The sequence below is a fragment of the Eleutherodactylus coqui genome, chromosome 11 (genome assembly GCF_035609145.1).
Source record: "Eleutherodactylus coqui strain aEleCoq1 chromosome 11, aEleCoq1.hap1, whole genome shotgun sequence".
Lineage (NCBI taxonomy): Eukaryota > Metazoa > Chordata > Amphibia > Anura > Eleutherodactylidae > Eleutherodactylus > Eleutherodactylus coqui.
The window spans coordinates 99,033,611-99,048,502 of NC_089847.1; the positions used below are offsets into that span (position 1 = coordinate 99,033,611).

The 14,892-nt window shown below is 47.8% G+C and overlaps 1 protein-coding gene and 1 long non-coding RNA gene across 4 annotated transcripts; one reads left to right on the forward strand and one right to left on the reverse strand.

The window, feature by feature from the left end:
• The first annotated feature begins 990 nt into the window (after positions 1-990).
• On the forward strand, positions 991-7,358 carry LOC136582247 (uncharacterized). 3 transcript variants are annotated; one of them, XM_066583134.1, is made up of 4 exons: positions 991-1,490; positions 2,412-2,603; positions 4,976-5,020; positions 5,998-7,358. In XM_066583134.1, the coding sequence occupies exons 1-4, from the start codon at positions 1,127-1,129 to the stop codon at positions 6,585-6,587; spliced, it is 1,191 nt and encodes a 396-aa protein (XP_066439231.1). In that variant the 5' UTR covers positions 991-1,126; the 3' UTR covers positions 6,588-7,358. The 3 variants fall into 3 exon arrangements, with proteins under 3 accessions (XP_066439231.1, XP_066439229.1, XP_066439230.1); XM_066583132.1 differs by having other exon boundaries at positions 4,976-7,358; XM_066583133.1 differs by lacking the exons at positions 4,976-5,020; positions 5,998-7,358 and having other exon boundaries at positions 2,412-4,204.
• Positions 7,359-8,181: 823 nt separating this feature from the next.
• Positions 8,182-8,740, reverse strand: LOC136582871 (uncharacterized). Its single transcript, XR_010787238.1, has 3 exons — positions 8,626-8,740; positions 8,392-8,435; positions 8,182-8,235 (listed from the first exon to the last, which is right to left on the reverse strand). It is a non-coding gene; the product is annotated as an uncharacterized lncRNA (long non-coding RNA).
• Between the last annotated feature and the right edge of the window lie 6,152 nt (positions 8,741-14,892).

Genomic DNA, 14,892 nt, shown 5'->3' on the forward strand with positions numbered 1-14,892 from the left:
GCTCCCCCTGTATGTACTGTCATACACTGCTCCCCCTGTATGTACTGTCATACACAGCTCCCCCTGTATGTACTGTCATACACAGCACCCCCTGTATGTACTGTCATACACTGCTCCCCCTGTATGTACTGTCATACACTGCTCCCCCTGTATGTACAGTCATACACAGCTCCCCCTGTATGTACTGTCATACACAGCGCCCCCTGTATGTACTGTCATACACAGCTCCCCCTGTATGTACTGTCATACACTGCTCCCCCTGCATGTACTGTCATACACAGCTCCCCCTGTATGTACTGTCATACACAGCTCCCCCTGTATGTACAGTCATGCACTGCATCCTCATAAAACAATATATCTAGCTGCTCAGCTCCTGCAACTCTGCACGTATTTTGTGAGCATTTGCGTCCCTCCCATAGACTTCTGTGGGGACCTTCAGTTTGCAAAAATACGGCATATTGTGTGTGACCGATTAATGCGAAAACTACAGAGACAACCAGTGGAAATAAAGGCACGGACACAAAGATATAAGGGGAGAAAGAACATTTTATTTTTAGTTATAGGCAATGGTGAATTTTAGGTTGGGGAATTTTGAGGCTGAGTTGATCTAGAGAAATGCAAAAACCCCTCGAGGTACGAGCCAAAGGTCTGTTCACACATAGCGGAAAGATTCCTCACCCGGAAACCACTACTGAGCACCGCTGCCGCTGGTCAGGTGATGTAGAAGTGGGCGCATCACCTGACCAGCAGCAGCGGTGGCCACGGGCTCAGTAGCGGTGGCCGGGTGAAGGACGTGCGCTGCAGTATTTCACAGTATTTCTACTACCTGTCAACGTACCCAAGGGGATAAAAAATACCTTCCTGGTGCCAAATATGGCAATCAGAGCAAGTCCCAGGATCAAAGCCGAGATTAAATCTATCTTACTTTATAAAGCATATTGTTTTGTATAGATAGCAGCAAAGCTTACTGGCGAAGATGCTGAGGACTGGAGGGGAGGGGTCAGGAAGAAAGGAAGTGACCAGGGGTTAGGGGTGGAGTTAGCAGGGTTAGAGGAAGAAGAAGGAAGAGGAAGATCATTCTGGACCGGGAGAAGAAGAGTGAAGACGGACCCAGAACAGCTGAAGAATGGAGGAGCTAATGCGGATGATCAAGGACGTGGTGGCCAGCCAGGGCACAAGCTGGCTCGTGAAGATGGCTGAAGACCTTTCGGGGACGACAGCGGCGGAAGAAGGAGCGAGCACCAGCCAGCCGGTTTTGCCCAGCAGCGAGGAGCCACGTGGAAGACCAACCCGGAGAAGAAACCCGCCAGCGCGACTGAGCCCCAGCCCGGTGGCGAAGAGAGGCGGACGTAACAGCAGCCCAAGACCGGAGCGACTCGGAGGGAACAGCGCCGTGCGGTCTCAGCGCGGTAGGGAGGAGGCGGAACCAGCAGAACGCATGGGAGTCGGTGAGCCAGAGGTAGCGGAGAGGACAACACTTACCCGTGGAGGTACGGCAGCGTCCAGGTCGGGTAAGTCCAGCACGGGAGGAGGTATCCCCGCGGCTGACGGCAGTACAAGGAGCGAGGTCCCAAGGAGCGAGGTCCCGGAGCGCTCGCCACGTGCAGCAGCAGGCGCGTGTAGGGTTCCGCGCACAGGATATAGATCCGGCCGCGGAGATGCAGCGACCGTTAGGAGGGAGATGCCAGAGAGTGCATCTCCCTCATCGTGCGCCGCGAGTAGCGGGGGGGAGAGTGGGGGGGGAGGGAGGGGAACCGAAAAAGGCCAGTCAAACAGAGGGCAGAATATTCGCCACCAGCACTTAGGGGGGATAGGGGGGGGGGCAGCGACCAGAATAGAGGAGGTGGACGATTTTCGCGCTACAGCGCGGAAGGGGCGTTCATTTCATCGCTCAAAAGCAGCGACAGTCCGCACCACAGCGCGGTATGGGGCAGGCGCCGGGAGCGGAAAATCAGCGTATTTTCGCCCACCAGCGCGGAGCAGGCCGGCAGACAGCGAAGAAGAGGCGGCGAATTTTCGCGCCATAGCGCGGGGGGGCCGGGGGCCTCCAACTGTGTCTTCAGCTAGGCGCAGGGAGTTCAGGGTTTCATCCAGCAGCAGTGTAGAGAGGGACTCCCCGGAGCATTGCGCAGCGCGCAATAGCTTAAGCCGCCCCCATCATAGCAGCGGTAGAGTTATAGGGCAGGATAGGTGCAGGCAGTTAGAGGGGGCAAGGAGCAGGCGTACAGCTAGGGCGCGCGAGGAGCGCAGCTGCTCATCATCTTCAGCAGGACGAGAGGAGACGAGGAGGAGCAGATTCGTACGGGGTGATCAGGCAGAAGCGGTGACTTGGAGGGAAGGGCAGAGCAACCGAGAGGTGGAGATGCAGGTCATGAGGAATTTGTTTTCACGGTCACCAGCTTCTTCTGCAGATATCAGACAAGGAGAGCGCGGGAGCAGACCGGGTAACAGGATGTCAGCCTGCGGGGCTACAATGTCAAGGAGCCCGAGGAGCCGGCGTGTCCCCCAAGAAAGTGGCACGGCACGATACGCACGGGAGTACCAACAAACATCACTGCCCGCCCCTAACGTTCCCTTGGCTATGCCGGAGGTCAACGAGGCGGGTGAGTCGTTTCAGTTAAATAAAGTTTGGGATAATGTGTCCGGCACGAGCCGGAAGGATGAATTTATGGTGGCTCTCAGAGCCTTGGTGGATAAATATGATATGGATAAAGGGCTTCTAGTGTCCTATGATAAACCGGGGAGGGCGGCCTCGCCCGAGGTTGGTGGTCCAGCACAAGGACAAAGGTGCCTGCCCTCGGTGGCAGGGGTGAGCGAGGGTCTGAAATTAGCAGACTCGCTGTTTTGTGGAGTAGCCCCGTTGGATGCGGGGCTGGAGAACGAAGTGGTATCAAAAATTATAAATGGTAACTATGTGGATATATGGTCGCTGTTATCAGTCGAACACGTGTCAGTTGACAGGGAAAGGTTCACTGAACGTGGGAGCGAGAAAAAACCCAAAGTAGCCAAAACATTTGGGAATTGGCTACAGGCCTTTTTGATTTTGGCACATGTAGTGTGCAAGCAGCAGCCGCAGAAGGGCCCGGAATTGCTCGTGTACATCAACACGATCCACAGTGCATATAAGTTGCACGGGGGATCGGCTTGGTGGCGATACGACGAAGATTTTCGTCGCAGAATTTCGGGTTCACAGCAGATCAGTTGGGCGTCAAAGGCGACAGACGTTTGGATCCAGTTGATCCTGGCGCAGAAACCCGTAAAACATAGCTTTCAAGGATCGGCCGCAGGAGCCAGCGGACAGCAGGCTGCTGCGGCCCCAAAACCGTCCGGTTCTTGCTGGGCCTTCAACGAAGGCCACTGCCGTTTTTACGCATCGTGCAAATTTCGGCACGAATGTTCGGTCTGCGGAGGTTCGCACACGGCGTTGCGTTGTTTCCGACGCCAACGAGCGACGGGAGTTCCCGGCACAGGGGCGAACGCCGGTGAGCGTCCAGTACCTGGAGCCGTGGCTCGACCGGTACCCACGGAGACTGGAAGCAAACCTGCTTAGAGCGGGGTTTGCTGAAGGTTTCTTTATCCCGCATTCCCCAGTTTCGTCGGCGTCTTTTTGCCAGAATTTAAAGTCCGCTCGCGATAATAAGCAGTTGGTGATGGAGAAGTTGCTGAAGGAGGTAGAATTGGGTCGAATGGCGGGCCCATTTCGGGAACCGCCTTTCGTGAACTTGCGGGTTTCCCCTTTGGGACTGGTACCGAAGAAGGAAGCTGGCAAGTTCAGACTTATCCATCACCTATCCTATCCGTCGGGTGAATCAGTCAACGACGGAATATCAAAAGAGCAAGCGGCGGTGTCATATGCGTCTTTCGACTGCGCGGTTGCATTAGTTAGACAGGCAGGTAAAGGCGCTTGGTTGGCAAAGGCCGATATTGAATCGGCCTTCCGGCTCCTGCCGGTGCATCCGCAGTGTTTTCATCTGCTGGGATGCAGCATCGAGGACCAGTTTTTTGTGGACATGTGCCTGCCGATGGGTTGCTCTATCTCCTGTTATTATTTTGAGGTTTTTAGTTCATTCTTGGAATGGATGTTAAGAGTGGAGACGGGCATCTCATCGGTATCGCATTATTTGGATGATTTTCTTTTTGTTGGTCAGGCAAATTCGACGGCCTGCGAGTTTTTACTTTCGTCGTTTCGTAGTTTGATGAGAAAAGCCGGGGTCCCCTTGTCGGATGAAAAGACGGTTGGCCCCGCATCGAGGCTCGGTTTTTTAGGCATAGAAATCGACACGGAGGAAATGACTTTCCACTTGCCGGATGATAAAAAGTGGCGCGTTTGCGCCAAGTCGTGGAGTTGGTGGGCAGTTCTCGGAAGGTTACACTGCACCAACTTCAAGTATTGTTAGGGTTGTTGAATTTCGCGTGCAGGGTCATTCCGATGGGGCGAGCTTTTTCCCGGCGGTTGTCACTAGCAACGAAAGGGGTAAAGGAACCCCATCATTTTGTCAGGGTGACAAAAGGGATGAGATCAGACCTGCACATATGGAGAGTTTTTCTGAGTTCATTTAACGGTCAAGTAATATGTCTGGAGGAGGAGAAGCAGAATGAAGAGATCGGCTTGGTATCGGATGCAGCTGGTTCTTATGGATTCGGAGTAATATTGGGTGATCAATGGTGTTGTGCTGCATGGCCGGATACATGGATTGAAAGAAAATGGATAAAGAACACAGCGTTATTGGAGATTTTCCCTTTGGTGGTGGCAATGGAAATATGGGGCCAGAGGTTGGCCAACGGTAATATTTGCTTTTGGTCAGATAATCAATCGGTGGTGCAAATGGTCAACAAGCAATCGTCATCCTCAACGTTGGTGCTGGCAGCATTACGCCATTTGATCTTACGGTGTTTACAGCACAATGTTAAGTTTAAAGCGAGACATGTACCAGGATATTTGAATGCTACTGCTGATGCTCTTTCTCGTTTTCAGATGTCACATTTCAGGGAGCTGCACCCGACGGCGGAGGTCGAGGGGGTATGTTGCCCTGCTTTCTTGTGGGAAGTGATAGAGGAGAGCTGTTAGCTCTCGTTAAAACGTCAGTAACAAGTACCACATGGAACCGATATAACAAAGTATGGAAAGAATGGTTAGCAGCGGCGGGTGGAATTTTTCCAACAGAAGAAAGAGCAAGGGCGGTGACATTAGATGTCCTGTCCGCGATGCGTAAAAGCGGGTCTTCAGCGGATGCGGCGAAAAAACGACTATCGGCCATAGCATTTTTGTTGCGCTTACACGGGACAAGAGACGTGACGAAGGACTTCGTTTTTGGGCAAATAATAAAAGGGTGGAAGAAGGACAGGGTGACCAAGGACGGCAGGCGCCCTATCACGTTCGAGTTATTAAATGCTATTCTCAACGTGGTGGAGTCGGTCTGCACGGATGCTTCCGAAGCAGAGCTTTTTCGCGCGGCTTTTTCCATCGCCTTTTTTGCCGCATTACGCATCGGGGAGTTAGTATCGGCGTGCAAGTCAAAGCCCGGGGGGCTGTTTTTCTCAGACGTGGTAATTGACAAAGACTGTATTAAGATAGGTGTCAGAAGATCAAAGACAGACATATACGGGATGGGAGAATGGATTAGAGTGGGAAAATTGGGGACAAAGTGGTGCCCGGTGTTACTGGTAAAGGAGTTCGCCAAGAGACACTGTGGGACTGGTCCGTTTTTGTGCCATGCGTCGGGTTTTCCCCTAACTAAATACCAATTTACGGCGGTCATGCGGAATAGCATTAGAATGCTAGGCCTTAACCCCTCGGAATTCGGATCACATTCGTTTAGGATCGGAGCTGCGACGTCCGCTTTTGCGTGTGGCATGGGTATCGAGGGGGTTAAGAAGGTGGGTCGTTGGAAATCAGATGCTTATCGGTCATATGTTCGGCCAAATCTGAGAGTTCTATAATATTGTTTATGGTGTTGCGATTTCTGCTTTGGTTTTGTTCTTTTATTTTATCCACAGTGTCGGATTGGACAGTATGGGTGGTGGGCCACTCCTATGTATACTGGGCGGAAAAGAGAGCCAGAAATAGGCCCATTGGCGTGAATTTAGGCCTTAATGTGCAAGTGCGTTGGCTTGGTATTAGAGGATTACAATGGCCCAGGCTGCTCCAGGAGGTTTTAAAAATCAGCAGCTGGAAGAATGACAGAGTGATATTAGTTATTCACGCTGGTGGAAATGACCTTGGGAAGATAAAGGTGGCGGAGTTGATAGCATTGATGAAAGCGGACATTTTTCGTTTCAAGGAATTTTTTAAGAGGGTCATAATTGTTTGGTCAGACATCGTGGCCAGAAGAATTTGGAGAGAGGCAAGAGATAATGAAGCCATCGAGAGAGTAAGGAAGACTGTCAATTTTAGGATATCAAAGCATGTGCGAGCGTTAGGTGGGATAGCAATACGTCATTGGGAGCTGGAGAGAAGAGAGCGCGGGATGATGCGAGGTGACGGAGTGCATCTTAGCGACATAGGGCTAGATACCTTTTTATCTAGGTTGCAGGATGGGGTAGAGTCGGCTCTTTTGCTGGCATGTGGGGGGCGGAGTGCAGCATAGTAATATGCTGCATCCTTCGTGGCGGAATTTGAGGACTTCCATGCCAGCAAGAAATGGAAGGGCTTTTTCAGGCCGAGAGGGGCCTTCTTACGCCTCAGTTTTACGACGTTAGAATCGGACAATTTTATTTTTTGGCATGGAAGGAGAAAAATAGAGGATTCGTTAAAAGGTTTTATACAGTTTAATAAAGGCTGTGGCCTACCCACAATATGCCAGCATATAGTCGTATGGTGTCTTTGTTTAATGGGGAACGGGGGTTAATGGGTAAGTCCCTCCAGTCTAGATAGCAGCAAAGCTTACTGGCGAAGATGCTGAGGACTGGAGGGGAGGGGTCAGGAAGAAAGGAAGTGACCAGGGGTTAGGGGTGGAGTTAGCAGGGTTAGAGGAAGAAGAAGGAAGAGGAAGATCATTCTGGACCGGGAGAAGAAGAGTGAAGACGCCCGCCCACCCGCCCTCTGAGCTGAGGGGGGGGGATGAAGAGAATTATTAGAGGGGTGATGGGATTAATGTTACAGGAAGTTGTCACAGCCGGTAGGCGGAATTTGAGGACTTCCATGCCAGCAAGAAATGGAAGGGCTTTTTCAGGCCGAGAGGGGCCTTCTTACGCCTCAGTTTTACGACGTTAGAATCGGACAATTTTATTTTTTGGCATGGAAGGAGAAAAATAGAGGATTCGTTAAAAGGTTTTATACAGTTTAATAAAGGCTGTGGCCTACCCACAATATGCCAGCATATAGTCGTATGGTGTCTTTGTTTAATGGGGAACGGGGGTTAATGGGTAAGTCCCTCCAGTCTTCATAAATCTGGATATATAATCAGTTATTACTATTTACTGCATGTGTGAAATATAAAGTGTATCAAACTAAACCTGTTTATAGACTGTGTTGATCCAGAGGAAGGCGAAAACCCCCTTGAGGAAAGAGCCAATTATCCTGTTTTAAGGGGGGAAAATTCCTTCCTGACCCCAAATATGGCGACCAGAATAAATCTCAGGATCAAACGCCAGCAGCTCACCTCCCTGGTGTATGTGATGTCAGCTAGAAACCCTACAAAGCTAAAGGTTTCTATATATGTATTTATATTGTATTATTTATGTGGCTACTTCTCTATAAATAAAACCTAACCCTATTTAAGGCTGTGAGCTGATCCAGAGGAAGGCAAAAACCTCCTTGAGGTACGAGCCAATTGTCCTCAAGTTGGAAAAATTCCTTCCTGACCCCAAATATGGCGGTCGGAACAAGTCCCAGAATCAAAGCCGAAATCTACACCTATCAGTGTGTGTACTTGTGTCTATGTATGTGTTAGTGTCTACACTTGTGTCTATCTTAATGTATGAGGTGCATGCTACTTACCTGGCCTGTGCCGAGGTCTTACTGGTAACCAGGAGTTCAGGGATAATAGTCACTCGGGCTATTTTTCCTGAACTCGCCAGCTGCCAATCAAGCACAGGCCGCTCCTGGGGGCGAAGAGGGTCTTCAACAGAGGATGATGCCCGAAGTCAGCCAATTATTACAGCAGATGATGTCAGGGTTGAGGGAAGCGTGGTGGAAATATGCAGCAGAGTTGATGGAGAGGATGTTTTAGGCAAGCCGAAGTCTTCTACAGCAGCAGAGTCGTGGGTTGTGGAGATAGTCGGCACGGGTTGAGCCTGCAAGACATAAGAGAGAAAATGTTTTTAAAATAAACTTTTTAAGACATGTGAAGATTTGTTACAATATATGCATATAATGGTAGGTGTCCTGTGTGTATAAGTGTATATAGGTGTACAGATATGTATGTGTAGGTGTATATAGAGGGTACTTACCAGATGCTTGTGGCTTCCTTCACTATCGGATTCTTCTCGTCATCCTAAGAAGAAGCAGAGACAGTAATTACAGGAGCAACAATAATGAAGCCAAATAGGCAGAAGACTGCGGACCTGACATGGTGACATGAAGCAGGATTACTATATGACCTCCTGTCTGACACCAGAGGAACAATGATGGTGAACACAGAGGCCAGACTGAAGAACATCATCCCTAGTGGAGGAAAATCCTACCGGGTCCAGCTTGGTGAAGTGAAATCGAATCCGTCCACGGGGTGAAGGGGTGTCCCATCCTCCGGCCACTGCAGGTTTTTATTCTCCAAAAGTCTCCTGAATGGCTTGAATGGCGGCCGTGATCTTTTTAATTCCAGTTCCTCCCAATCTATGGTGGTAAAGAAAGGGTGACCTCGGATATTCTTGTAGACACCCAGCCTCTTCTCAGGATTCTTGCGCAGCAGTCTCTCCAGAAGATGTTTTAAGTTGGCATCAAGCCAAGATGGAAATTTTGGCTGCTCTGTGGTGATGGATTCGATGACCTTTTCCTTCTTGGTGCCATGGTAGAAAGGGGACTGTCCTGCCGCCATCCTGGATACAACAATCCCCAGGCTCCACCAGTCCACTGCTGTGTCATACTCCTTTTCAAGAAGCACTTCTGGGGCCATATATTTAACTGTGCCCGTCCTTCCACAAATCTTATTAGACGAGGTGACTCCGTCTTGGGCCAGCCCCAGGTCGATCAGGCGGATGTGTCCATCTCTGTCCACCATGATGTTGTCCAGCTTTATGTCTCTGCAATGAAAAGAGAAAAGACAAATGCAAATCAGTGCAGATACAGAAGACTTGGGGATGTAGGACAGCAAACCGGGCCTAATTCAGGACTCTGGGAAAGCTGGGACACTATTACAAGGAAGCAGAGAAGTGTGGGAAATTCTGCTCACCGGTGGACGATGTTGCGTTGGTGCAGAAACTGGAGGCCGCATACAATCTCCGCTGTGTAGAATCTGACAGAGAGAAGAGTGTAGTATCAATGACATGAAATCAGTCCCCTAACATCATGTCATCATCAATGTGTCTGTCACCACCTGAAGAGAGGAGGCGCTGTTTATGGCAGCCTGTATGTCCTCCATTCTTGTACATCTGACCAGTTATGTACCCCCCCATGTCCGTCCGTCTGTCTCCTGATTAGTCATTTACTCACCTCACACTGCTGATGTCCAGGCGGCCACACATCCTGATCATTGCCCTCAGGCTTCCTCCAGACAGATACTCCATGATGAAGTAGGCTTTGTTGGCAGACTGCTGTGCGGCATATAGATGGCATATGAAGGGGCAGTCTTGGGCCTTCAGGAGTATCCGTCGCTCTCTCAATATCATATCTGCTCCGCTTCCTCTGTCCACAATCTTGATGGCTGTGAAAATGTTTCTGTCAGGGAATGAGGCCAGGACCACCTTAAGAAAACAAGTAGGAAATGATCACTGACAGCGGCCAGGGGGGACAATCATATACATTTATTACATGGGAGATTTATCAGTAGGGGTTTTAGGCTATTCTGCTGCCTACGGCCGGGTCCATGCACAGCGAATCTGCATCACATCTACAGGAAACACACAAACCCTCATGTGAAAACTAGAATTTGTGTTAAAAATCTGCAATAAAATGTAACAAGCTGCAGATTTACAATCCGCACCGCAGGACAACGTGCGCAGGAGATTTGGGGTCTCTGGGGGGCGCCAGGTCTGATTACGCTGCAAGATTTCTCAGTTGGAATCCGAATCGGCCGAGGGCATGAGGCCTTACTTGGCAGCCGCATCAGCGGCACGTTCACTTCAATCCAACAGACAGTTGTAGAACCTTACAATACAGGTGCAAACATTTTAGCAATATTGACAATGTTCTATGGCAGCAGTGCTTCAGTGTGAGGAGTAAGTGTCATATCTATCTATCTATCTACCTATCTATCTATCATCTATCTATCTATCTAATATCTATCTATCTATCTATCTATCTATCTATCTATCTATCTATCTATCTATCTCATATCTATCCATCTATCTATCTATCTACAGTATCTATCTATCTCATATCTATCTAATATCTATCTATCTATCTATCTATCTATCTATCTATCTATCTATCTATCTATCTATCTATCTATCTATCTGCCTACCTGTCTGTCTGTCTGTCCACAATGGTCCCATATAATACTGCCATATTATGGTAACTAATGCCATCATACATGCATAATATCCAGCACTATCCATTGCTCAAATAAAATTTACCACACATTTTTCCAATCCTACCATTATTACACCCAAAGATATCATCATACTGTATATTGATGAAATAATACCTCAGCCATATAGTATTGCCATTCTATAACCCAGTACGGCTGATTTCAGATGACATTTTGGGAGATCCACTTTCGAAATACTTTTTTTTTCAAAGTCAAATGAGAACGGACAGGAAAGTGGGAAAAATAGATCTTACAAAAATGATATTAAACAGACCAACCCCCCACCAAAATGCTGCCCAGGTGAATACATGCTACTACATACCCTGTCTGAGTAATACTGCCATACCACCCCTAAAGACAACCTATAGACATCCATTCTTATATACAGGATTTTGATGCTACATGTGAATGTATCCTAAACCTCTTATGTGGATGAAATGGCTGATAACAGAAGACACTAGTTTGCATTCAGTTACATAGCAAATAGAAATACAATATAATTAGGGTTACTGCGCCTTTACCAGAAAATGGGAAGTTACAAAACTTACCTCTCCGAAGCCTCCTTTACCCAATGTCTGTAGGCGGGTGAAGCGACTGATGTGAAATCCGGAGTCTGATGGTCCGGGGTCCTGGCTGGTGCCCGGCGTTGGCTCCTCATGCTCTGTTATTATGTTATTCTCTCCGCTCCTCTTCCTCTTTATATTCGTGAGTCCGCTCACGCTCTCCTCTTCTCTCTTGCGCTTCTCATGTCCATTGGACGCCATTTTTTACAATCCAGTATCCGTCAATGCAATCGCTGCAGTTGACAGTTGGAAGTAAATGGCAGTTGGCCGAGTGGAGTTCAAAGGTCAGTGAAGCTGATGCTGGCATGCGCTTGCCAGTACCTGTTCTGCCATATACACAGTACTGTGGGCACCATGAGTGATGGTCTAATGCCCACAGACATTGAGAAATACATGACTGGTTCTTCTAGTGCCACATTATTAGTAGATGGGAAAGGAATGGCACTTCATGTCTGGGTTGGCAGCGGTGCCCCTAGTTCATCAGAAATTGTGTGGTAATTGAAATGAGCCCAGTGGAGGAATAAACCATAAATTGTACTAAGGTCCGGAATAATAAAGCCTTGTGAGGGGTCATTATCTGCTCCATTCAATAAGTGTCCATCCAGATACATGATGTGTATCTCCATAGGTTACAATGGGCAGCGCCCTCGCCAGTGCACAGCTGGGGGTACCAGGCAGAGATGCTTCTATGGAGGTCACTGAGGGATTCATCCACAATGATGGATTATTCGGAGGTGTAAAATGCTAGAAAAGGGTCATTATAAATAAGCGGTCCTGGTGTGAGTTATTGTTGGGGGCTGTAAATTGGCGCAGTAATGTATATACGCCATTATAAGGCCTGAGAAGCAGTAAGACTTTATTTATTACACTGAGCCCCATAAATACTTTATCAAACAAATTTAACAGTGTCCAATCTGAAGTCGGGGGATGAGCGGTTGTGTACAAGATATTGCCAGGTTTATAGTTGGGGTTTCTCAGGGCTGCATTAACCATATGGCAAACTGCAGCTGCAGCGCTCACTGGTATCCATTCTCCGGAGACAGAACTTATAGCTGCTGGACCCCAATCCAAAACCTGCCACAGGGCTCCCTAACTCTAACACTTCATTTATAGTACTGGTCGCCTCTTATTGAGGAGAGAGACCTTATGGCCCCTAAGGCTCTAGGGCCCGGGTGCAAACGCACTCTCTGTGCTTCTATAGTTATGCCCCTGGTCGAGTGGCATCCAGCAGGTCGGGGTGAGGTGACGAAGAGTACAGTGCATAACAATGGATGTCAACCACTCTCCATATGCCCTATTGACATTTTTGAATGTTTTTTGTATGCATTGTAACCAGAGCCGAAAAAGATAGGTCCTGCCCTATGTTTTGGCTATGATCAGCCGGCAGCTCCTATAGAGGCCTATGGGAGCTGCCAGCAAGGGGAAGGCGAGCACTGCTACACTCCCTCCCCCTCACTTTGCCAGCAGCTCCCATAGGCATCTATGGGATCTTCTATTGCCACGATCAGGGACCTTAGCAGCGCTAGCCTCTCCCAAATTAGGCCAGCTGACATGGAATGACCGCATTGTATTTCAGTGGTCGAATTCTGCAGCATAAATAGACATGCTGCGGATTTAGACTCCAGAGTGTTTTCCATAAACCCTGCCAATTCGTTTTCTCTGCACCCTGTGGAGTTTACACTTGTTTTACATAGAGAACTTGCCGTGGATTTCAGCTTTACACTATATAAAATCTGCAGCATTTCCACAACAGGAGGAGCGGCCGGCAGATATAACCCCCCTGCGTGCGCTCATTCTTGTGCCCCGTGTGGATGGGGCTGTGAAGACCCGGTTTCCCTCATATTGTAAATTGCTGCAGTTTTGTAATGTGGAATTCACGCTGCAAATGTGCTGCATGTGGGTTTGTCCTCATCCTGAGGGCTTTTACCCGCTAGCGTTTATTTTAACGCTGCGATATCGCTGCCTTTTTTTCAATGGGACTTTCTAATGTTAAAATCACATCGCACAAAAATCGCAAGTTTGTGCTTTTGCGATTTTTGTGAGATGCGATTTTAACATTAGAAAGTCCCATGGAAAAAAAATGCAGCGATATCGCAGCGTTAAAAAAGACGCTAGCGGGTAAAAGCCCTAATAGGGTGTTTTTCTAAAACCTGCGAGGGGAAGGGCAGAGGGTGTAATATATGGTGAGACGCGCGCCAAAGTCTGTTATTTTGTATGATACAAATGTTTTACAGGCCCTACATAACTTAATATGTGGTTACTGAATCTGCGCAGCCGCGGGCACCAGACAATGAATACCTACATTCAGTATTATAGCAGACAAGGGTAGTCTGGGCTCTAAGGACTTGTTAACGCTCGGCGTTTTTAGCGTGTTTCTGGGCTGCAGAAAAAAAATGTACACAAATTTTAAAAAACTTTTTTTTTATATTGTTTTTCTTTTGCTGCGGTTCAGAAATGCTTAAAAAAAGGTATGAATGCGATCTCTGGGCAGGCCATTCATTGTATCATTACTGTGTCTACTTTGCATCGGTCAGGTATTAGAATTTCTGTCCACGTGGCCTCATAAAAGCCTGACGGACTACATCTCCCAGCAAGCAACTGTGCTCACTGCTGCTAATAAGTATTGATCAGAGGTTGGTACTAATCTAGAAAATGCTGCAAGATGAGTGGCCCAAAATACAGGCAAGGGCCGTGAAGGTCTGAAATGTGCAGGAGATTCTGGAGGTGCTGCCGACCAGAGGACGCACCACCTAAGTGGGCGCGAGTGTATGGTGGGGTGCAAAAACAGAAAACTGGTGGCTCGGCGCAGCGCTCCAAAAATTATTGGAATAATCAGAACGACTAGATGGAAATTTCTCCTTTAATTGATAAAACAGACCAGAAGCATTGAGAATTAAAGGAGGAATTTCCATCTAGTCATTCTGATAATTCAGGTATCTGCTGCAGCGCTGCACCGAGCCACCAGTTTACTGTTTTTGCAGTCCTTCCTTTTAGACGTGAGCGCAGGGCAGAGAAGCTGCATCATGGTTATATGCCGATACTAAACATGGTCTGTTCTTAGTGATGGATATTCTGCAGGGAATATACAGCCCCAATTCCAAAATAGTTGGACGGTGTGTAAAATGTTAATGTGAGCAAATGTTAAGAAAAAAAGAATACAATGAAATCGGTTGAAATCTCATATTTTATTCGCAATAGAACAAAGAAGACATCAGGAGGGGGAAGGGAGACATTTCTCTCTTTTATAAAAAAAAAAATAACTCATTTAGAAATTGATGGCAGCAACACATCTCAAGAAAAGTTGGGACAGGGTAACAAAAGGCTGGAAAAGTAAGTGGAACTAATGAAAACCAGCTGGAGGGTCAGTTTTCTACTAAGTCACATGACTGTATAAAAAGAGAATATTAGAGAGGCAGAGTCTTTCAGGAGCAAAGATGGTCGGAGGTTCACCTGTGGAAAAATGCATCTTAAATTGTGAAACAATTTCATAAAAATGCTCAACATAAAATTGCGAAGAATTTGAATTTATCACCATCTACAATGAAAAATATCAAAAGATTCAGAGTATCTGAAGAAATTCATGTGTACACGGGACAAGGCCGATGGTCAATATTGGATGCTCCAGATCTAATGGCCCTCAGGCATCACTGCATTAAAGACAGGCATGATTCTGTAATGCAAACCACTGCACAGGCTTAGTAATA